This window comes from Heterodontus francisci, chromosome 47, assembly GCF_036365525.1.
Source record: "Heterodontus francisci isolate sHetFra1 chromosome 47, sHetFra1.hap1, whole genome shotgun sequence".
NCBI classification, from domain to species: Eukaryota; Metazoa; Chordata; class Chondrichthyes; order Heterodontiformes; family Heterodontidae; genus Heterodontus; species Heterodontus francisci.
Genome location: NC_090417.1, coordinates 8,913,301 through 8,938,613, shown reverse-complemented (window position 1 = coordinate 8,938,613; position 25,313 = coordinate 8,913,301). Strand labels below are relative to the sequence as shown.

At 41.5% G+C, this 25,313-nt stretch overlaps 1 protein-coding gene across 1 annotated transcript in view; it reads right to left on the bottom strand.

The window, feature by feature from the left end:
- aebp1b (AE binding protein 1b) overlaps positions 1 to 25,313 on the bottom strand; it is a 74,463-nt gene that overhangs the window by 2,886 nt on the left and 46,264 nt on the right. The window contains exons 10-19 of the mRNA XM_068023095.1: positions 21,303 to 21,451; positions 19,004 to 19,088; positions 17,847 to 17,991; positions 12,789 to 12,871; positions 11,845 to 11,968; positions 10,565 to 10,761; positions 9,773 to 9,955; positions 2,977 to 3,343; positions 1,111 to 1,250; positions 437 to 536 (exon numbers count right to left, since the gene is read on the bottom strand). Coding sequence (XP_067879196.1) covers positions 437 to 536; positions 1,111 to 1,250; positions 2,977 to 3,343; positions 9,773 to 9,955; positions 10,565 to 10,761; positions 11,845 to 11,968; positions 12,789 to 12,871; positions 17,847 to 17,991; positions 19,004 to 19,088; positions 21,303 to 21,451 — 1,573 coding nt within the window. The remainder of the gene's footprint in view (positions 1 to 436; positions 537 to 1,110; positions 1,251 to 2,976; positions 3,344 to 9,772; positions 9,956 to 10,564; positions 10,762 to 11,844; positions 11,969 to 12,788; positions 12,872 to 17,846; positions 17,992 to 19,003; positions 19,089 to 21,302; positions 21,452 to 25,313) is intronic.

The following is a 25,313-nucleotide window of genomic DNA, read 5'->3' as shown; positions in this document are numbered from 1 at the left end:
TACTACCCTTTGAAAAAGTGCTCCCTGATTTCACTCTTGAATGACTCAGCTCTGATGTTAAGACTATATACCCTTGTTCTTGATTCACTCCCTCCATCCCTCTCCCTCTCAATCTTTGTTAACTCAATTTTATCAATGCTTTGTCCACCACAACTTTTCTGAACTTCTGACTAAGCTCCAAATTAATCAGCCTTCATCACGCTGACTCTTCCTGTAACTCATACTTTTCTGAAATCTTAACTGTCTCATTCTTCCTTTCCTCCAACATGCTTTTCAAACCCAAGCCTGGTATCACCTTATCAGTACTGCCTGAACTGTCTCTCTACTCTTTTGAGTCTTGGTGTCCTGTACGGTGGGCCTTGCTCTTTATCTCGGCAAATGGAACTGGTGGGGATAAATTGCATCTGCTGGAATTCTGTAGATGGGATTATTTTACCTGTTAGCACATCATGGTTTATTCCTTCAACTGACACTGTGGCATTTGCAATTGCATTTCCATCCAAATCTCGCACAAATCCTTTGATTCCACGATGTACCTGAAACAAAATACTTATATTCAACATACTTTGCAGTAATATTCCTGGTTTTGATGTTTTAGATCCTGCTTATTAATGAGATAAGGCCAGTGAACCAACCCATACAGTATCATCAGGACCAGAACTAAACATTTTTACACTTGTGCCTGTAAATCTATTCCCTTCTGAATCAGAACTTGAACTCTTTTGAGTGTTCCAATTATGTTTTATTGTACATGGCAGAATACAACTCAAATAATTAATGGTTCTAAACTTGAAATTATTTTGTATATTTTTAGCTTCTGCCTTGTTTTCCTGATAATTGCACCTTCCAGTTTGTCCATTTCTTAATTTAGCATAAATGCCTCCCTACAACCATTTTAATGATTCAGTATTTTCAAAATTATGATTGTATTTGTCTCTTTTTTTTTCCCCCAATGAGAACAATATCTTCCTCCATTTCTCTTTTTAGGTGAGTGACCCAAACCTGCTGCCCAGTATCTCTTCCGAATGGCCATTTTTCACTCGTGACTCTAGACTTGAATGTTAGTATTTGTTGAATATTGCACTTGTGCTGTGTGTGGTATTCCAATACCTGTTCCATAAAAAACAGCAGTGCCTCCTGGTTGTTCTCCCATTCCTTTGCCAACTCATTCTCGTGAGGGAATTTGTCACACCCGACATAAATGGAGAGCTGGAAGCAGTTGGTGTGCAAATAGCTGAAATCATTGATAGCTGTGGAGAAGAAGACAATTACCAGGAAACTAGAGAGTGCTGTCACTGAAGCAATGCATGCACATCTTTCAAAGAGGCTTCACAATTTTCCCTACTCACAACAGAGCAAAATCTTTGCAGGCATCGTGGTACCTATCATTACAACATTTTTAAATGGAATGGAGTAAATGTGAGAGAATTAATGAATATCTGATGCTTTCACTGATGAATCCTGAAACTGATCCTGAATTTATAAGTTGCACTCTTGAGGCCTTCTTATAATTCAGTTTAACCCATCTCACAAAATTTTCCTTTGGAGCAGTGGATACTCTAAATGGCCTTTCATAACTTTTACACTAAATATTCTCTGAGAAGTTTGTGCTTCTTAAGGGTATGATAGCTCCCCTGAGTGAGATTGCCAGTTTGTACCGAGTTGTAGTCAGTTTTGTCCTTTGGATCTACATCTGCTTCAAACTTGTTTGTGGCTACCCACATTTATTTTATGTCAGCTCTCACAACCTGCAGAGGACAAGCATAGCATTACCCCAACAGGGTGGGTTGGATTCAAGCACAGGTCTCAGAGACGAAAGAACTGTGTTCTCATAAAGCCAGTTTTCAAGTCTTTACATCCCAGGACACCAACAGCATGGAATCGAACCTGTCATCCTCTATGGGAGATGATTGCAGCCTCTCATCTTCTCTAGGTTATTTAGGCTCTGAAATACTGATCAATTAATGTTAACTGCTACTAAGCAGGACATAAAATGTCTGATTCTGTAGAAACATAGAAAGTTTCTGCAGCTGCTGGACACCAAAGATGAAGATCACTATTGTCCATAAATTCTGTTACAGTGAATGTGTCAAAGCAGCGTTGCAACATGATAAGGTACAAAGGATTATTATACATTATGAAACCTCCATTTACTTTTCCTAATTTTTACAAAATATTAATTTTGGAAACTGGATTAAATAATTGTAATTTGGAATTATTTGTTTAAACTGATGTGAGGAATTCTATTCCACGTGGCAACAGCTGAAGTTATTTGTCCTTTTAAGAAATGGTCATCTTTAAATTACTTTTTGATTACTTCAGCTATCTTTCTTGCGAAAGCCATCTGTTCTCTCAGCCACAAGCTCCAACAGAGAGGAGAGCTGATGGATCAAGATGTCTCCACGGCCTCTGCTAATGCCACTTGCTTTCCATTTGCTAGGTGATGACCCAATGTAACCAGTGATGGAAGTCCTGGCACTTTCCTTTCCTCCTATCCATCATTTCACAACTTTATTTCTTCTTAGTAATATGTTTGGCGGTTTGGAACAGTCTGTAATTCTGGCTAAGATTTGCAACTCATCATTGGGTATGAGGTGTGACTATGAATCCAAGTTATTTTATGTGGTGCTTTGAGATCAGTGACTGTTGTTATTGGAACCCAAGTCCTTTGGCAAGACACTATAATGAGGAAATTCTGAAAAGACTAAGTGCTTGTTTTGCTGTCAGCCCAACCTAATTTACATAAAATATACCATATTTGCAATGTTTCCCTCCTTATTCAGAGTGATCGCATCACTTACATGGATTAAGTACATTACAGAACTTCTCCCTTCACTCTCTGGAAAAGGAGTCTTAACTGTCCACAGAGGAGTGCTTACCACTGCATTAGAGTTTATATTTCACAATCTGAACTCTATTCCTTTGACATTCTGGGTTATGTTCCTGTGTCTGCATGGTGCTGTCCTTGATACTTACTGCCAAAAGATGAACGCCATGCGCCACCATTGATGATTCCAAAACCGTTAGTAAAATCATCAGTATGACATTTGCCTCGATACGTTTCTGTCATAGTAAGATGTGCAGAAGCATATGAAATAGCCAGCCACTGGAATATTGCATCATCTGGTGTTTCCATGTAACGTAACTTTTCACCTTCATCTTCCTCATAATCCTCTACCATCTGTGGCCTTCGCCTCATCTCTTCCTCCTCCTCCTCCTCCTCCTGAGGTCTGCCCATGTTGTATGGAAACGTCACCACTTGTTCACCTCCAAGGATATTGGCTCCAAGCACAAAAGGGATTTTTTCTAACCATGTTATAATAGCCTGTGTTTCCATAGCAACCTGAAAAATATAATAGTATGAGTGAAAAGACTGGTCACAAACCATATGTACTCTAACAGTGTGAAATAAAACAACTTTTTCCACTGTTGACATATCATTTGGTTGGTTTATCCACACTAAATCTATGAGGCAACCTGTTCCACACCCTGCACTTTCACTCTCTGAGTCTGCCTAGAGATTTCCTTAAATATAAACAAAAAATGCTGTCAATACTCAGCTGGCCAGGCAGCATCTGTGGAGAGAGAGAGAGAGACCACTGGTATCTAAGGTGGCATTGTCAGAACAGATGTGAAGGAGCTGGAGAAACTGGGAGAATGGAATAGAATAGTTACAGAAATCGGGGTGGGAGGAAGTGAAATATTAACTCTGCTTCTCTCTCCACAGATGTTGCCTGACTTGCTGAGTATTTCTGACATTTTTTATTTATTTAAACAGGTTTTCAGCATCCACAGTCCTTTGCCTTTGTATTAGAGTCCTCTTTTACTCCTTGGGGCAGCCCAGGCCAGCTCATCACTCTCTGAGACCATCCCGACCAGACTATCACCCTCTGAGCCTGCACAGCCCAGTCTTTCACTCTCTGAGCTCACCCAGACCAGACCATCACTCCGTGAGCCCCATCACCCTCTCTCTGTAAACCGAATGCAAATGGAACAGAGGATATGAAAACGTCGTAAAGTGATGATAGCAGATTCTTCGCAGGCGAAGATCATGGGAAGGCTTGTTTCTATGGTAGTTGGCATAATCTTTGGTGACTGAAGAGGCCAATTCTTGATCTGCAGGCTCTTGAGCAGTTGGGGCACAAGAACCCTTGGTTTGGAGGGACTCTGGTATAAGCAGACTCCTTCCGTTGTCTGCACTTCTCTTCAGGCCTGGTCAGCGGCCTCCTGCCCCCACACCTCTTGGTCAATGTCAGCCAGAGAGAGCTGTCTTTTCAGTTGGTCTTTAAACCATTTGTGAGGTGCACCTCGATCTCTCTTACGGTTGTTCACCATAAAGCACTGCTTTTGGCATTCTGGGATCCTCCATGCGTGACACATGTCCTGCCCAGGATGCAAGAGAATGCATTCAATGCTTGGCAGATTGGCTCTGTTGAGGACTTTATTTTTTATGATGTTGTCCTGCCATCTGATGTTCAAGATGGATCGAAGACATTGTTGAAGGAGCGCTCCGACAGTCACATTTGATTCTGACCCACACAAGAGGATGGCGATGACAACTGCTCTGTAGACTTGAATTTTGGTTGAGATGCAGTGAATGGTTTTGGCAGACATGCTTCAAGAGGCAGCCAAAGGAGCTGTTGGCCTTGGACAGTTGATTGTCTTTGTCCTTGTTGACAGTGGCATCTTTTGAGATAATGGGCTGAATTTTATGAGTGCGGCGCACTGTAATGGCTGATGCGCTTTTGCTGAACCCCACAATATTATGTGCAGGGCTCATTTAAATAGAGGGGACGCAGCTGCCTCCCCCGATGACGTAGAGGGGGTAGCTGCCATGTCCTTGGAATGGCGTCCAGCGCAGACGCCGGCACCATTTTTAAAGGGTTTTAAGCTCTTACAATTAATTTTAATTTTTCAAGGTGTATCATTATAAATTTTTAAATGGAAACTTTTGTGATGGAGGTCCTTCCCCAACCCCCGCAATGGTCATTTAATTGCCCGGGATAACAAAAACATGCCGTTTTCCCTACCCGCATTTTACCTGGCAACCTTCAAACTTTTGACCTTCAACCCCTTCCCACCATCCCCACATCCAATCAAGATTGCTTTCCACGCTCCCCCACCCCTCCCTGCCTGAAAATTTTATTCCTCCCCCCTCCCCACCAGGTTCTCGCCTCGGATCTCCATACGGAGTTCCGAAGGCGCCCAAAGCACGAATGGCGGCCACAATATTGGCATGGGACGGCTACCGCCTGCAGGTAAGTTTATTTACATATTATTAATTTTCATTTGCATATGTTGATGAAGGCCCTGCTGCCAGGTGGCGGGGGGGGGCCGCACCGAGGTCCTCCCACTGCCGGTAATATGCGACGGGCCCTTCTCGATGTTGTGGGTTGAGGCGGGCCTCTCCCCGCAGAATTTTACCGGCCCCTGCACCATGATCCATAGCATCGAGGGGCTGGTAAAATTCAGCCCCATGTTACCTAGTTTGGGAAACTATTCTATGCATGGAGGTCCTGTTCATGCTGATCTGCAGTGGATTGTAATTTCCTCAGGGTTGTGGTTGGTCCAGCACTTCTGTTTTCTTCAGGCTAATTAGAAAGGCCAAAGGCATTTGCTGCCTCAGAGAAACAGGTTACAATGAGTTGCATTGCCTCCCCCATGTGTGCCAAAAGGGCGCAATCGTCAGCAACAGAAACTCCATGATAAGCTCTTCTGTGGTTTTGGTATGTGTCAATGGTCATCGCAGGTTGGAGAGATTGCCATCTGTTCAGAAGCCGATGTACATGCCCTCTGTCAAGCCTGCCTTTGCCTCTTGAAGCATCATACTGAAGAGAATAAAGAAAAGGGTTGGTGCCAGAACACACCCTTCTTAACACCATTGGAGATAGGGAAACTGTCTGAGAGGGCTCCATTCTGCTTGATCTGACCTTTGTGCAGTTGATGGAACCTTGGAGAGCATCCCAATCTAGATAGTACCTTTCAAAGTCCGCCCTAGTTGACTATATTGGACGCTTCTGTGTGATCTACAGAAGTAGCATACAGGTCCATGTTTTGTTCTCTACACTTCTGGATCTTTCTCATGACATCTGTAGTTCCCCTATTGGGTTTAAATCCGCACTGACTTGCAGGGAGGCTTTCTTCAGCTATTGTTGGAACAAGCCTGTTTAGAAGCACAGAGGCCAAGATTTTGCCTGCAATGGACAGTGAGATGATGCTTCTATAAATAGACTTTGCTCCTTTTTTTTTAAGAAGGAGACAGTCACTGGATCTCAGATGAGGCACTGTTACTTTCTCCCAGCATGCTGTAAACAGATCTGTAAGTCTATCAAGGTTCACATCTCCTCCCTGTTTATAGACCAAAGCTGGAATCCCATCTATTCTGGGGCTTTGTATGATTTTAATTATACTGTAGCGATCTTGCTCTCTTCAAGAAAACACGAGGAATTTTAATTCATCGGTTGGAAACTTAAACTTTTAATGGAAAATAAAATCCAACAGTTAACTTTAAAAAAGCTGGCAGCCAAGATGGCCACCAAATTTGCATTTGAACACCTTACACATTCCAAGGCCTCCAACAGGAGACACATGTCTGATGAGCCTGTACCCAAAACAATGGCTTGTTCTAATGACTGAATTATCTAAGATTACTTCATTAGCACGGCAATCAAAGCCACCCTGACACATTGACTTTGAGTGTAAATATTGGCATCCTGAGGCCTGAGAAGATGGAAACTCCTAACTTTGAATCTCATTCGAAGGTTCCGGAGAATACACTGAGGCAGTCATGTGACCATCTGTCCATCTCTGACTGAGACCGTCTGCGAATGTGAACCCTCCAAACCCGCAGACAGAGACACCAGGGGAAGAGAGCCACCTAGAAATCTGCCTCCAAGAAAACACTGAGCCAAGTGAGCCAACCACAAAGTGCACTTCGACCAGCCAGAGATTTCAAGAATACAACTTCAGCTAAAAGACCATCCAACCTCACAGACTGTGTATTAATTTTTTTAAATTTTAGACTCTAATTGAACCACAAATCTACTTCTCATTCTGTAATCTATTTGTGTGTGTTTGATTCTTGTGAGTATGTGCGTGAATGTGTAGCATTTTTTTTTTATTATTTTATTTCAATCGGGTTTAGATTGTTAAGTATAATAAACTCAGCTCTTTCTTGTTTAAACCCAAGCAAACCTGTCCGATTGGTTATTTCATGAACACAACAAAGGAAAAGGTAAAATACTCACTGAATTGGTAAGCACAACCACTATTTAAAAAGGAATAAACCTTGTTGCGGTCTTATAAGAGGAAGGACAAGAAGTGGAGCCTGTGACCCCCTCACCTGGCCGTCACAACAGGTTGGTGGTTCATCCAGCTCAGTACAAAACAGTAAAAATAAAATGAAAATCTGAGGAGATTTTTCAAGGTCATTTCACTCAACGTAAACAGACCCTTTCAAATTTCAAATGTTAATCCTTCCTGGACAAGCCAAGAAAAAAAAGCATACCAAATTAAAACTTTGATTTGTATTAAAAAGCGTTAAACTCCATCGGATGTAGTCAACGTGAAATCTGATGATTTGTATTTGAGAAGCTGAGTATGTTTTGTGTGCAACTCAAGTTCCTTTACAGCTGACTGGAGCATCTCACCATGATACACAAGGGCCCAGATTTTGCAGTAATTATAATGGTGAGACTATTATATAGTAAACTGAACAGTAACTTCCAGCATCCAGCAATCAGGAAGTTGCTTTCCTATTTTCCCTGCTCCTCCACAAGCTTCACTGAGAGATTGGGCATTAAAACACATGAAGTGGGGGTGGGGGTGGGGGGTGCGGGGCGGGGAGCAAAATTGTGGCACTTAGCCAAATAGATACCCACTAAACATGTCAGATAAAGCAATTCAAGTGTAAATTTTTAAGGTCATGATCATTCTTAATTACTACAAATAACCTTTCTAATTTTTACAAGTGTCCAGTCTTATTCCTTCAGAATTTAATTACTGTTGGCGATATACGAAAAATTAAAATAAAACATTTTTAAATTTTTTCTTTTTGTCTCTTTTATATCTCTCTCTTAATCCCACCTTTCTTTCCCACTCTTCATTTTGCTTGCTGTACATGATTTTACATTGGATTCACTGTTCTAACTTACGCTTCCTGGTTTCGACACTGCATGTTTCATAAGAATTCTTCCATCTGATTGGTTCAAGCGACACACTGTTGCTTGCCTTATTTACAGAGGTCCAAGATCCCCTGTCAAGGATGCCATGATGAAATGGATTTCTAAGAACCGTAAGTTGCCGCATAAAAGTCTATGTGCATCTGTAAGCACAATGAGTGGGAATCGGACTTAGGGGTGACTTGATAGAGGTCTTTAAGATGGTGTAAGGGTAGATGTAGAGAAGATGTTTCTACTTGCAGGCAATATCATAGGGGCCATAAATATAAGATAGTCATTCATAAATCCAATAGGAAATTCAGGAGAAACTTCTTTACCCAGAGAGTAATTCATCTTTGGTACTTGCAACCACATGGTGTAGTTGAGGTAACGAGCATAGATATGTTTAATGAAGAGTGAGATACACACATGAGAGAGGAAGGAATAGAAGGATATGCTGATGAAGAATGTTAGGAGGAGTTTTGTGTGGAACATAAGCAGTGGCATGGAACAGTTGGACTGAATTTTCCATTTATGTGCTGTCATGCACATCAGAGGTGCGATGATACAACACTCATGGAGTAACCCTGAAGAGTTATGAAAAAACAGACTTTGTCTTTAAAAAGTGAACCTTTATTTTTTTTAAAGTGAACAATGGTCCAAAATGGACACCGAAGAGAAGGGGATTAACCTTTTGTATATTCAAGTGGTCTGAAAAAGAGAAAGGACAAATCTTCAAAGCCAAAAGAATGAAACCTATATCACACCTATCATGGAAACATTCCTGAATTGAATGTCTTCTTCTGAAACGAAGGAGGTGTACAGGAGCCACATCCTGGGTCATTGTGCGATCTCCGTGGCAAAGAAACTGGAGTGTCCTAACAGGAGGTGAGAAGTGATAGATTTACCTTGAAAAAAAGAAAGAGAGAGAGACTGACCCAAAAGCTGAAGCTTCTTGTAACTGCTGGCATTTCAGAAAGCCAGAAAGCACGTGCCCTGCTGGAAAAAAATCCAACATTTATTTTATACAGCAGAGAGAGAGAGCTAGAAGTGAGCCACCATCTTCAACAGAATCTTCAATCAAGAGAGAAATCTACAATCATCATAGGCCTGCAACCCTCTATAACTGGAGTCTCAAGAGAATTCAGCAGGTTTTTTGGAACCCTTCTCCTGCTAAAACCCACTTATCTCTTCCCCTACTCTACCTGTTGTGCGCGTGCGTACATGCGAACAAATGCGTGAGTGAATGCGGTTGCGACAATTTCGGGGAAAGGCATTTTGATCGGTAAACAATTGACTTTCTGTTTTTTAAAACCTACAAGAAAACCTGTCGCTGTCTGTTCATTTGAAAAATAAAACACAAAGGGGCTAAACTTATAATACAAATACATTTGCTGTGGTCAGGTGGCGAGCTGAACAGTGGGAACCACTCACCACACCACATGGCCGTAACAATGCTGTAAATGTGATGTTATACTCTCTATTTTCTGTTTTCATTTTCAATTTTTGCACCTTTTTCATCCAAGTTTATAGGTTGAAAAAAAGGATTCAGACAAAACAGCCCCTTGCAACAAACATTCTGTGCATCTGGCATGTAACTGTTGCTTGCTTACCGCGCCTTCTTCTGATTGATATTCCTCTGGTATAGGAAGGTGATGGTGATTTGCGACTTTTCGACTACCTCTTCTCTGGTCTTTCGCACCCCAGATCATTGAGGTCAGGTCTGGAAAATTGTCACTAAGATCATACCCTTCTTCTGTCCAGTACCCCAGTGCCCAGCTGCTTAGTTCTGACCCCTGTGGGAGAATTAAAATCATTTGTTTTTTTTTCTTTGTGGTTTCTTCTTATCTTTGAGACTTTGGTTTTGCACCAAAATGAAGTCTCTGTTTTTTAATTTCAATTTTAGACATTACCAATCCAGTCTCAATCAAAACAGCAACAAATTGACGTTTACTTTATAATCTTACTCAAAAAGGAATGGAAATATACACCACTGCTTTCTGATGCTACAGTTTGAAACTGGGAAGTTCTACGGCGTTTCTATCTTAACACTAGGCAGACTTAAAGCTGTAATATCGTTATTCGGTACAAAGAGGAAAAATGTCCATTTCAGCCAACTCATCTTCATTTACTAAGAGTACAGTTCTCACAGGTACACAAGTACACGTGTGAAAGGACACTGATCAAACACTGATGACCCCATGCACGAAAGCTGAAACTCGCATGTTATCAATTTACATTGACAATCATTTACAACAAGGCATGTGTTCACTGCCACGGACACAAATCAGAAGATGTTGAACACTGCACATTTAATCAACCATTTGTACGTTTTCCTGCTCTACATTTGGGGCCCCGTTAGCCAGTTAAAGACTCTTGGATTGTATTTCCAATCAGGTGCTCACTATTTCATAAGCCAGTTCGTAACCATCTGGATTGAGAGAGGGTACAAGGTGTATCCTTGTGCTATCGATTATACGTGTGATCCGGGGGTTTCCATAGGTGTATTCCTTACACAGGAATTGCATTAGAAGCAGTAGTAACTCTCGGCCTAAAACTTCATTCCCATGCATCCCAGCCGTATAATGAAATTCAGGCTCCCCTGCAAAACAGCAATTATCGCAATTAGGTGTGAGCACTAGTACAGTGTTAAAATGGTGACTAATCTCAGATAATAATTTCAGCCAAAAGAATTTTAGTCACAAGTTGGTTGGATGAATTTCTTTTCATTTCTTTTCTGTTTGTGGTATAACTTCTGCTAGACTATAGTTCCAAGAGAATCAACAGATCTTCTCAAATGGCTGCTCTTTATTTGTGTATGGAGACAGACAGTTATTGGAGACACTTGGAATATGATGTTCATCACAGACAAGTGTGATCTGGTCCTTGCCCACTATTCACACATTTCAACTTTCTCACAAGGGAATCACTTGTAATCCTCGTGACAAAGTGCGAGGTCAGTATCATGAAGAAATTAAACAATATTAAAGATATTTAGCTGCCTTGTGAGGAAAGTTTCATTCGGGAGCAGCTGGAGGGCACTAAAATGCAAATATAATTTTTGAATAAAAAATGACACTCAACAAAACTATGTTACGGGTGAATGTAAACAAAAATGTGACCTCCAAGAAACACTGTTAACCAGAGATTAGGACATCCAAGAAATGGGGCATAAACTCCCCTAGAATAAACAATTAAGATATGATTTTCCTCTTGCCCAAACCGTTGAGAGACTTGCTTGGTAAAGGATCAGGTAAACTGACCTACTGATGAATGATCAAAACCAGAATAAAAGATCTGGAGACAGCAAGCCCAGCATGAAGACCCAGCCAATGAGCTGTCGAGCTCAAAGTCTGGGGTGAAGAGACATGGAGTGCCAGATTAACACATATCAGCAATTAATGCTGGGAAACTTCCTAAGAAGTGACAAATAGATTTTGGAAATTTCTTTTAAGATTGGGTTCAGCATTTGTGAGAAAGCCTTTAAAAACCCACACTTGTCTGACTAGGAGCTGAGTTCAACCCAGACACTGGCAATCACTAATTGAGACACTGTGAACTTAGGGCTGAAGGAGACACCAGCAATGATTAAATTATCCTTATGCAACATGCAGAAATCAACAGTTTGTTCCCTTTATTTGGATTTCAGAGAGTATAACAGTGAAATAATACTGAGGAGCATTACCAGGTTCGTGCTCTCCTGGGTTATCTGACAACTCCATGGCATAGATCTTCAGTCCTTGGGAACTTTTTCCGATGTTATAAATCCGGGTAATATTTGGGCAATGCTCATTCACAACCTTCATCAGCTAACAAATAATTTTAAAATGTGTTAAATTATTTCACTTGTTAAAATAAATTAATTATGTACTCAACAAACGCAGGTCAATGTGAAAGTCAGAGTTTGAATGAATGGAACAAAAATTAGTGATTTTGCCTCCTTTCCAACACCCTATATAATTTGTACTGTCCTTGACTATCTGACTTATTTAATCCCATGATTGAGTGAAGAACAACAGGGAAAACTTTTAAGAAGACAACACACTGTCAGTTATCCCTTCCCTGTTGAAAACTGTTCAGGAAAAATCAGAAGATAATCATTTAATATTACCACACTAACATGCTACATGGATAACATTTCCTTGTCCTTCGGAGCTCATTGTCCCATAGGCTGCTTGACTATCTAAATCTATCCCGATACTTGCAACCTTAATTTCCATCATTAAACTGACATTAACCCCGCTTTTTAAAAAAAAGTTAATTGACATAGCATTCTTCTAATCCCTGGTATTGCTTGACCTGTGCAAAATCTGCAATCGTGTTGCAGTGAGCGATCATATTATTGTACAATGGAGCCTAAATAGTCTAATACCACTTAGTTGGACAGATTAAGTGATTAGGCACAGACTGGGGGTATGGAAAACTGAGGGGGAAAGCAGGAGATAAATGGAGGACGTAGACAAGAGTGGACAGATCGGTGGCAATGCATATAAATGTGAAATAGCATGTTGTGCTTTAGACATTTCTCTGGAGAACCAAAGGTCACTGTTGCAAATGAGCGCGTGTTCTCTTTGAACTGCAGTATGATTTTACATGCCCAAAATCTGATATGCATTAGTCTGGCCATACCTGCCGCATGTCCTTGTAGTTGTGATGCCTGAAGTCAAGGCCCTCTTCTGCAGTCACCTCATTGGCCTCATATTGATTGGCGGCTGTGAGAGAGGCATAGCAAGTTTTATAGTTTAAAGTTTTGTAGTGATAGTCGTGATCAGTGGATCCTGTAAGTACATCCTAACCCCGTTTACAAAATTAGGAAAGGTTCTGAGAGGCAAAATAGTGGAACATTGTTTTGTTAGTTGGCAAATTGCTAACACAGAGGCATAGACTGAAAATTACCATTGGAAGAAACAATGGGGAGATTAGAAGCAGTGTCTTCACACACAACACTGAATGCTTTATCTCAAGAGGCTGAGACAGAGACAACAGCATTATTTAAAGGAATTGTATGTATTTTAAAAGGAAACTTATAAAATGATACAGAGAAAGGGCAGAGAAATGGAATTAGAGTAAACAGCTGCAGTGGAAGAGTTTGCCATGGCACAGGCACAGTGAGCTGAGTGACCTGTGTTGTAATTCTGTGATTCTGTTAAAATATATTTTAAGAGCAAAATTTTTCTTTCATTTTTAATTTCATGAGCTCTTCATCTAAATGAATTCTGTCAAAATACAGATATTTACAAAATACAAACATCAGTATACGGGACAATGTTTCACTGCTGTGCTACATGAACATTGAGTCTACAGCATAGAAACAGGCTGATTGGCCTATCTGGTCTATGCCAGCGTTTATACTCCAAATGAGCCTCCTTCCACCCCTCTTCATCTAACCCGATCAGCAAACCCTTCTATTCTGAATATACAAGGAAATAAAATGTTCAGAAAAGTTAGAGAAGGAAGAAAGGGAGGTTGGGTGGCAGTATTGATTAGGGAAGACATTGTACTGTTGGAAAGAAGGGATGTCCATTGGGCAGGGAGGGGGGTGTGGGTGGCAAGGTCAGAATCCAGATTGAGAAGCAAAAAGGGTATGATCATGCTACTGGGGGCATTGTATAGCCAGGGCTCCAAATAGAGAGAGATAGAGGAGCAAATCTGCAGGGAAATGACAGAAATGTGCAAGAACTATAGAGTGACGATATTGGGGGACTTTACGCAAATATTGATTGGGATAACGTTAGAGTAAAGGGAAAGGAGGGGAAGAAATTTCTGAGATATGTTCAGGAGAACTTCCATGATCAGTATGTCCTCGGCCTAACTAGAAAAGAGGCATTGCTGGATCTGGTGCTGGGACATGAGGTAGGCCAAGCGGATCAAGTGTCGGGGAGCACTTGGGTAAGAGTGACCATTGCATTATAAGGTTTAGACTAGTAATGCAGAAAAGCAAGGAATGAAATAAGGTAGAACGTTTCGATTGGCTAATTTCTGTGCAATGAGAAGGGATCCAGCCAGGGTAAAATGGAACCAAAGACTGACAGGAAAAACTGTAATGGAACAGTGGGTTATCTTTAAGGAAGAGATGCTTCAGGTACAGGCTAGGTATGTTGCAACAAGGGCAAAAGTTAGGGGAACCAAATACATGGCACTTTGGATGACGAGGAATATAGAGATTATAATGAAACAAAAAAAAGAGGGTGTATGATGCATGTCAGGTGAATTATTCAAGTGAGACCCAGGCCAGATTCAATGAGTTGAGAGGGGAGGTGAAGAGGAAAATAAGACTGGCAAAGAATGAATATGAGAATAGAATGGCAGCCAACAATAAAAGAGAACCCAAAAATCTTCTACCGGCATGTTAATAGTAAGCGGGTAGTAAGAGGTGGAATGGGGCCTATTAGGGACAAAGAGGGTAATAGATGCTTAGGGGTGCAGGACAAGGCTTGAATACTTAATGAGCACTTTGTATTGGTGTTTACTAAGGAAGAGGAATCTGTCAAAATATCGGAAGAAACAGAGAGAGTAGAGGCAATGAGTAGGGTAAAAATTGAGAGGGAGGAGGTACTGGAAAGGCTGGCTGTGCTTAGGGTAGACAAGTCACCTGGTCCGAATGGCTTGCATCCCAGGTTGCTAAAAGATGTGGGGGTGGAGATAGTGGAAGGGCTTGCCATAATCTTCCATTCTTGCCTCAATATGGGGGAGGTGCCAGTGGATTGGAGAATTGCAAATGTGACATCCTTATTCAAGAAGGGGTGGAAGGACAGTCCTAGCAACTGCAGGCCAGTTAGTTTAACATCGGTGGTAGGTCAGGTTTTCGAAACCAACAATCAAGGAAAAAAATCAACAGACACTTGGAGAGGTTTGAGTTAATTAAGGTTAGTCAGCACGGATTTGTAAAAGGAAGATCATGCTTGATGAATCAAATCGATTGTTTTGATGAAGTAACAGAGAAGGGTTAATGAAGGGAATGCAGTGGATATTGTCTGTCTGGATTTTAAGACAGCATTTGATAAAGTACCACATAAAAGGCTGGTTAACAAAATTGAGTCTCGTGGAGTAGGAGGGTTTGTGTCTAATTGAAAAAAAAATTGGCTTAAGGACAGAAAACAGCGAGTCATGGTAAATGTATTTTTCAGACCGGAGGATGGTAGACAGTGGTGTTCCCCAAGGGTCAATGCTAGGACTACCGCTTTTTTGCCATATATAAATGACTTGGATCTTAGAATACAGAGTAGAATCTCAAAATTTGCCGATGACACCAAACTTGGAGGACTGGCAAACAGTGAGGATGATATGAACTGCCTGCAACAGGACAAAGATAGGCTAGCAGAATGAGCAGACAGGTGGCAGATGGAATTTAATGCTGACAAGTGTGAGGTGATGCTGAAGGGGTAGGGTGAGGCACTATATACTTAAAGGCACCATTCTAAAGAGTGTGCAGGAACAGAGCGACCTGGGGGTGCATGTGCATCAATCTTTGAAGGTGGCAGAGCATGCAGGTGTAGCAAGCAATTAGGAAGGCAGATGGTATGTTGGCCTTCATCGTGAGGGGATTTGAGTACGGGAGTAAAAATGTCTTGCTGCAATTGTGTAGATTGGTGAGACCCTCCTGGAGTATTGTGTGCAGTTTTGGTCTTATTATCCAAGGAAGGATATATTTGCCATAGAGGAAGTGCAACCAAGGTTCACCTGACTAATTCCTGGGATGGCGGAATTGTCTTATGAGGAGAGATTGAGGAAACTAGGCCTGTATTCTCTTGAGTTTCGAAGAATGAGAAGTGATCTCATTGAAACTTAGAAAATTCTTCCAGGGCGTGACAGGGTGGATGTAGACAGGATGTTTCCCCTGGCTGGTGAGTCTAGAATAAGGGGTAGGCCATTGAAGACTGAGATGAGGAGGAATTTATTCACTGAGAAGGTGGTGAATCTTTGGAATTCTCTACCCCAGAGGACTGTGGAAGCTCAATCACTGAACATGTTTAAGACAGAAATCGATAGATATCTGGATATGAATGACATCAAGGGATATGGGGATAACATGGTATTAAGGTAGATGATCAGCCATAATCTAATTGAATGGTGGAGCAGGCTGGATGGGCTGAATGTCCTACTCCTGTTCCTATGTTTCTGTGTTGAAAAAGCTGGGGTTGAGGGGAAATTTGATAGAGGTGTACAAGATTACAACATTAGACAATGAATAACGATTCCCATTAACTGATGGAACAAGGACTAGGGGACAGAGATTGAAGGTTTTGGGCAAGAAATGCAGGGGAATGTGAGGAAAAACATTTTACCGCAGTGAGTGGTAATGACCTGGTGGTGGAAGTGGAGACAGTCAATGATTTCAAAAGGAAATTGGATGGATACTTGAAGGAAATAAATTTGCAGGGCGACAGGGATCGAACGGGGAGTGGGACTGACAGGATTGGTCCACAGGGAGGCAGCACGGACAAGATGGGCATCCTTCAGTGCCATAAATGACTCTATGACTGTATTCCTTTCTCCCTCATGTGATTATCTAGCTTCTTGTGGAAATGAAGATGTCGATAATTTGGAGAATCTGAACTGGCAACTGTGTTGGAACAATTTGAAAGATGAAGGGCTGAATTTATCAGCGGCCGCACTCCGCAGCTGTGTGCTGTGACAGCAGCGGCCTTCCGACATGGGCTGATTTAAATAGAGGGGGCGGAGCGGCCGCCCCCGATGACATGCTGCGTCCCTGACAATGCTTTCAGCCCTTAGCAAAGATTTAAATTTTTAAAGGTACTGTAGACGTGATTTTTAAAAAATAAATATTTCGGAGATGGAGGCATTTCCCCAACACCCCCAATGGTCTTTTTATTGCCTGATATTAACAAAATTTACTTCATTCCCTACCCGAACTTCCCCCCCCCACCCCCCTCCACAACCTTTGAACATTTGTTCTTCAACCCCTTCCCACCATCCACACAGAAAATAAAAAGTGTTTTCCCTGCTTCCCCACCCCTCCTGCCTTGAAAATGTAATTCCTACATGCTCCCCACCAGTGTCTTGCCTCGGAACTCTATATGGAGTTCCGAGGGCACGTCAGTTGCGATCGGTGGCTGTAAAATCGGCATGTGACGGCCACTGCCAGCAGCTCAGTTTATTTGCATCTGATTTATGTTAACTTACATATTTAGACGAAGGTCCCGCTACCAACCGGCGGTTGGGGGTGGGGGGGGGAGTGCGGTCATACCGAGGGCCCCCCGCCGCCGGTAATATGTGGCAGACCCTTCTCGTCTTCAGGGGTCGAGGTGGACCTCTCCCTGCAGAATTTTACGGAACCCCCCCCGCCCCCCCGCCATGACCCACGGCATTGAGGGGCTGGTAAAATTCAGCCCAAAATCTTTCCGTCAAAGCAAATGTGCGATGCCCAGAGTGTTATTTTAAAACTCCAGTGGACTTGTATATTAATAAATCTTGACACTGGAATATGTAGGTTATTTGTACCCTATACAGAATACACATCAGCACATTTATCATTAGGTATTTTACAGTATAAGTAAATACATATATTGTGTATAATGCAGAGTATACACAGTAAATATTCAGATGCAGTATGTACTTTCTGTCGTGCACATACATGCATCACTTGTGTCTAAATACTGCAGTGCACACATGACATTGCAGATGTACAGATTTTTGCTTCTTGTGTGAGAGAGAGAAAGTTCTTACCTGACACTGGACAGCCGAGTACCTCCATTCTCATGCACAGGCTTCCATTCCAGGTTTGTGGATTAATTCGTATGTAGCGAGCAACAACAGTTTCTGGGAATTCATTCAGAACTGGTGTGTCGGTATCCACATTTCCATAAAATAGCTACAGAAATGGGGAAATATCACTTATCAATTTATTAACAGCCACTGCTGTTGTATTCTAAATATTCTTTTTATTGGTAATATTGAGAAAATATCGCTAAGATAAATCTCGGTGTCAATCAGGATGTGTCAGCATTCTGGTCTTGAGTTTAATAATGACCAACTGAATGTCTGGTAAGTACCAATGAGCATAGAGGTGCCCATAAAGGGGCTCAGTCTGATATATCTGGGCAGACTATTAGGTCAGAAACTCGATTAGTCCTAGGGGTACTTCTACTTTGAGACTCATTCAAAGAGCTATTTTTAATTTGTGGGACTATATGGTTTGTGACTGTGCAGGAGTCCCAAGCCTGACTCTCTCCATTCCCAATTCATTTCCCTGGCTCAGCCCAGATTAGAGTTTGAACCTGGAATTCCCTTGATCCCCATATGGCTTTGTTCCACATTAGGCAGAGCCTTCGAAGAATCCTGTAAACTTGTTTTATGTATTATTTAAGTCCACATGAACTGCTGTCGCCTGAAAGAAATATTTATTGTGGTGTATGTTGAATTGCTAGGACAAATGTCTGGGTATGAAACAAACTACACATGTCAGCAAGTCAGTCTTAACTGTTGTCTTGTGTGATGCATTACCTATTATACGTCATCTTATGTATCACTTCCCAATCATAGCTGTTAACTGTGTGATATATGACCTGTAATATCTTGCAACTTCTGGATGCATTCCCACTCTTAACTGTCAACTTGTCTGGTACACAGCCAGTCACATCTGTCAGTAGGTGATACCCATCCACTTGTACTTGATATATGTCCGGTATCTTCTGGCAGTATGATTAATTCCCATTATCTGTTGGTGTGTGATGTCCATTCAGCATGCCTGATACATACCTACTCACATTTGGCACTGTGTGTAATATCTATCCATTTATATCCATGTGTGATTATGTGCCCATTCACATCTGCCAGTGTGTGATACATTTTCACTTATATCTATCAGCTTTTGAGACACATACCCAATCATAATATCCATCTGTGTATGTCATCCACGTACGACTGTCATTGCTGAACTGCACAAAGTACGAGCTCACCCAGTCATTGCTGTCAATAAAGAGATTTGGACGTTAGTTTCAAGAGCTTTGTGTGATTGCTGGCTTTCAAATGCTTTATAATGAATGATGGCACTAATTCAGTACAGCTATGGTTTGAATGTTAGGTATTTTTGAACACACAATTGACGATGAAAGATGAAGCATACACTTTATTAAATTAGGAAACTAGAATGAAGAGCAAAGGCCAAAAACATCGGAGATAATCACGGTTGAATGGAAGTAGTGATTAGGTAATGCCAGGCTTGGATTTTTAGAAATCTGAAGATTGTTAAGAAGAGAGAAATGAAGGAGTCAGAGCTTTAAACTCCTGCTGAAAGAATGAGTTTTGGAGACATTCTGATAATTTTGTTTTGGCAATACAGAAAGGAGGAAAGTATGTAACACAACAGGATATGTATATTTCGAGCTTAGGAACAACAGAGAAAATTTTGGTGTCATGACAGTAATTTGATTGATAAAATAGAAAGTGACAAGAAAAGATACATTGAGGAAAGAGGTTGGAAGCTGGAGGTGAAAACAGAATTGCCTATTAGATGATGAAGCTTTTTTGTAGCAGCATTGTAAAAGAGGTGCCAAGAGCCTTTCCAAGTATGGGAACATTATTCAAGCCCTGAACTGACTTAGAAGAAGAATTTGGCACGAAAGACTGAACCAAACTTCTTGTTGACAGTTTTAGCAATGGTGAAGATTTGGAACTCCCATTTGAGATCAGGAGAGGTAGTGAAGCCACAAATGTCAACAGTTAGAAAAAGGGTATTCACTTTGTTCTCAGGGTCTGGGCAATACTGTCAAGGCCATATTTAGTCCAAATGTCATTCCCCTGAGAAGGTGCTGATGGGCCTTCTTTTCAACCACTGCAATCTTTGTGCTGATGAGACTCCCACGATAGTGTTGGGGAGGGAATTTAAGGATATTGACCCAGTGGCACTAAAGAAATGACAATATAAGTCCAAGTCAGGATGGTGTGTGACTTGAGAGGAATTCTGAGGTGATGGTTACACCTTGATTTTGCTGCTCTAGTCATTCTTAGTGGCAGATATCACAGGGGAGGACTATCAAAGCTACAGTGCAGTAGTTGATGGTTAGACTTGTGAGGGCTATGAAAAAACTGTGTTTGAAGTATTAAGAACACAAAAATGCCATTTTTTTTGAGAAGACCATTTACATCAATTAGATATGATTCAACCACTGACTGGTTGTGAGCTTTGAGGCCATAAAATAGAAAAGAAAGTCATTAATTTAAAATGAAATCTTCAACAAAAGGTTGGATAGGATTGGATGATGAGTGAAAGGGATTTGATGTGAATAAGCAATAGAGTGCCAGTGAGGACAGAGCCCTGAAGGAACTAATAGAGGGCAAACTATCAAAGAACAGTACAGCACAGGAACAGGCCATTCGCCCTCCAAGCCTGCACCGATCTTGATACCTACTGAAACTAACACCTTCTGCACTTCCGGGGCCCATATCCCTCTATTCCCTTCCTATTCATATATTTGTCAAGATGTCTCTTAAACGTATCAATCATTGTATAGAGTGTGTGATTTGAGAGGAAACTGGATAGCCAAGAACAAAACTCAGGTGAAAGATCATACAATAGTCATTCATTTGAAATTGTAAAATATTCTAACATGACTAATGAATTGTGAAACTATTGGAGCAGAGATAAGTAGGACAGGCAAGAACATCACCAGGAGAATGGCTATGCCTAAGATCATACTTACAATCATGGATTTGGCCAGAACTTTCAAGGTGATGTATTATCAAACTCCTGTCATGCTCATGTATCCCTCCTACTGTCCTCAAGATGCGTACCTCCAAACTTGGTTCTGAACTAGACATTCTCTTTATTTTCTATTACATCATTCCTTCTTGGAAATTTGCTAATGTTTACCCGACTCCTGAGAAAAGTAATCCCAAATACCTTTATAACTACTGCCTATTTCCCTCCCATCAGGAGTTTCTTGAACTTTCAGATGAGCATTTTCTTAAGATTAAGGTTGTCAGCATGATTGTCCACTGGCAATCTTCTTGCTGATACTGAGTTAGTTTGGAAAACAAGTTCCTGTATAAACTGCTTGTCTCAGACTCAAAAACATTTTGTTTCACCTGGACAAAAATGCATCATTCATTCGAGCTGAAGGACAGACAATGAGGTGATAAAACTCGCCATTAGAAAATAGGAGGAATGGTTTATCAACATACTGCAGCAGTGAATCCCGGCCCTGGGTGATCACTCCACTGAACTCAATCGGTTTTCTCGCATCCACTTCAATCCACTGTGACTGGTCCTCTGTCTGAGCACACCAGGCCCCATCAAAATAGTCTTCTTCATCTTCATCCTCAGCACCTGCCTGGAAAATGTTAGAAGTAATTTCAGTGAGGAGTGGGAGAATTTTACAATTCAGCAAAGGAGGACATAGAAATTGATGAAGGAGAAAAGAAAAAAGAGAGCAGACTAGCAAGAGACATAAAAACAAATTTTAATTGTTTCTATAGGTATGTAAATGGGAAGAGATTAGTGAAAGTAAGCATGGGCCCATTAAAGGAAGATACAAGTGAAATTATAATGAGGAATAAAGAAATGGCAGAGTCATTAAACAAATACTTTGTACATGTCTTCATGGAGGTTATTTCAGACTCTGGGTATTCTTTCTACCTCTTTTTAATTCCACAATGAAGATCTATACATGTGCAGAATGTGAAAATTATAAAGCAAAATGTTTAGAACTGGCTTCTCAGACAAACTTCTCATTCATCGTCACTGCATGTGGGCTGCAGAATTCAGTGAATTTACGAGATTTAATTCAGTTTGTGTTTGACGTTAAAGGCAAAAGTTTTCTAAAATAAAAGACTGTTTTACATGTTTGTGAGATTCATTCTTTTAAGGATAAATTACTTTCTCAAGGAGTGTGCAGAATACCCCTTAAAATAGTTTGTTACTGCCAGAGGTCAGGTTGCTCTTGACAACTTAGAACATAACCAGCTGATTCATAATTAGCAACATAAAAAATATTGAAATTGTTCTGATATTCTCTGAGCACAGCTGTGAAACTAGCATAAGCATGCCAGTCACAAGTGTGGAACAATTCAGACTATGCTACATTGAATCATACAGGGTATATCGGAGAATGTTACACGGGGTAGATGGATATTATTATATTTTGCCTTACATCATCGGTTTCTGGAGGTTCATTGAATTGCAATTTAGACCATCTCCCAACACTCTTGACTCAAGCAGCCCTGTCATCCACCAGCTAAGAATATCTCTCCTCTACTGTTCCTCCCATTCTCTCTTCTTAATATCCATGAAATTGTTGTCTGTTGTAAAATACATGAGAAGAGATTTTTACCAGAGTTCAGATTTTGACAGATATTGATATGACACTTTGGTGACATTGGACTGGATTTTAAATTCATTGTTGGGAGCTGGGTGTCCAGTAAACTCAGTTATAATTGCAGTGCCTCACTAAGTGGCTTTTTAAGCCAGCCATTGCATTACCATGTTATTTGCTGGTTTTCCAACCAACGAGTTTGGGCAGGTGTGGTGATGACCCATATGAGTCCATTTCAATTCCAGTATTTCAATGGACTTTGCAAACATAATATTTGATGGATTCTGGAGTTGGAAGCAGAACACTCTGAAATGACAGAACGGCGTGCACATGTTCAAAGGCTGCATCCCGTTTTAGTGACGCCTCCCTGGACATGATGTCAGGGGCTACTGTTCCCTACTGACAGTAGGAAGAAGCCTGACAGTGCCAAGAAGACACAGCTAGAGGTAGAGGAGCAGCACGATGCCATGCTTATGAATTCAATGCCGAATGCGGTTTAAATGACCTAAGCAGGGTAGGAAAGGTGAGTATAGTGGCACATTCAGCATCATCCTGATGTGTGTATCAAGCCAAGCCCCTTACTCTGCTTTTTCAAGCCTACTGCAGCACATCACTCCTCACACCAACTTACTTTGCAAGTGCACCCATTGCCCTCTGTCTCTGCACTTGCTTACATCCCTATCTGTCCATCCACCACTGACACGCTCATATTTATGTAATGTCATGCCTCTCCCTCATAGTCACCTTAACAAATGCTTTCCATCCATCCATTCAACAAATGCCATTCCACTTGCTCATAGATCTGCTTTCCTACTTGCAGAAGAGAGCATAGAACACGAGGGAGAGGTAGAGAACTGGAGTTGACTCTCCAGCGATCTCGCAACTGCCCGCTGCAGAGGAAGAGCACTGAACATCAGTGGAGTCTTGGTGCGCTTGACCATAGGGGACAAGGGCCTCCCAGCCACCAAGTGACATAATTAAATACCAGACAGTCACATGGCATACGACACTCACTCATGTTGACTTAATGTCAGCAGCAAGTGAAATATGATCATGCACATAATGATCACGCAAGACACTTAAGACTTACCTTGACAATTCTAATTCTTGTCTTTAATTCCTTATAGGGCCTTCAAGCAGGAGATGCTGCAGGAGGACAATGATGACTGCTCAGAGAAGGTCTCTCACCCTGAGGGTGCATTGTCACAGGACTCATGCAGACTATCAACCGGCTAAGGTACTCACCCTTCGGTCAGACTGGGAAGTAATATAGTTGAGTTTTCACCTGGTGATTTACACATCACAAGTGAGCAAGAGCAGATGGTGCAGACAGAGACATCAGTCGCATTGGAGAGCACAAGATGCTCCAAGCTCTGCACAGCTAGAAGCAGATGTTGAAGCTCAGAGGCCATTGGTGAAGAGGATACTTCTGGAGCAGCAGCAAAAAGTGAGTACTCTGCTGACAGGAGTCCCAGCCGCACTGTAGAGAGATTGGAGGAGTCTGTCTCAAGCATGAGTGGCATGATGTTGCAGGCCTTCGAGATGATTTTTTTTTCCCAGGGAAAGAGTGACCATTTGCATGGAGCATCAAATGTGACAAATGAATGAATGGAGGTCCTCACCAATGGCTTGCACACTATGAATGCCACCTTAGGATCCGTGATACCGTAGCTGTTTCTGTTCGTCACCCCGGTGATCTGCAGAAAAGGGTTTTCCACCTCATTGCTACCAAGGAAGTATGGGTGGGCCAGGAGTGGGATGTTGGTGAAAGTGGCTTTTTTACTTGTGATTAATGGGAGACAGGAATCTGTGCTGAGCAATCACGATGCTTATTGTTTGCAAGAGTTCTTTGTGCTGTGGGAAGAGTAGAGAAGAGTGACTTTTGCTTGTGGCTGATAGATGGGTAGACTGATGGAACCTAAGTGAACCTGACAATAAAGGGAACATCTTAGGCAGCAATGTGTGAAACTGCTGGTGCCTTGGCCACATCATGTTCTGCCTTCTCCTCCTCGGAAATGTCTGAAGAGTCTCTGTGCTTGGTGCCTTGTTCCTCCTTCAGTGTTGTGCAATGTTTGCAGAGCACAGCGCAAGACAATCAGTTTTGAGGGAAGCAGTCTCAAGTGTTAGTAAACAAGTGAGAATGCCAGAATGAGAAAATCAATAATGGTTACAACCATTACTGCAGCACATTGAGTGAAAGAATTTGGAAGCCAAATTCTGCATGCCAGTTGTGGAATACTTTTTGGTACAAGCTGTGATGTTTCATGAGATCACACACGGCCGCCAACAGTTCAGCACCATTTCGTGTCCAAAAGCCATTGCAGCAGAAAGAGGGCATCCAACACTGCACAGCGGGAAAACAAACACACAAAAACACAAACAACGATTTCATCTCTTTTTAAGAAGTCGACAGAGAACTCAGAAAATTGTTAGTTGGTTACAATGGAATTAGACTGCTTTTGCAAGCGCCAACATAACATTGGAAAAACTTGATCACACAAAGCTGTGGTTGTTCATTCAATGTAATCAGCAAAATGATGGATGCTTGCCTTGTGTAAATAAACTATGATAGAACTACCTACCGAAGGTTTTTACTACACATTGTGAGGCGGTGAAGTCTCAGATTAATGCATGTGAGTTGTCTGACAATTCCAACATACTGTGTGGACGAGGAGAGAGCTGTGTCTAAACCAGGACAGATGTTCACAGCACAGAGGCAGGGAATAAAGAAAGACACAGTTGCAGGTTGCTCCGTGCTCACATTCAACCACTGACTTCAGGAAGTAAAGAATGTTACCTGTTTATGTCAGCTTTTTACAATAGTTTTTGAGTATATAATAAATGCCATTTGAAACCAGAAACGTCCTTTGTTATTTTTTGT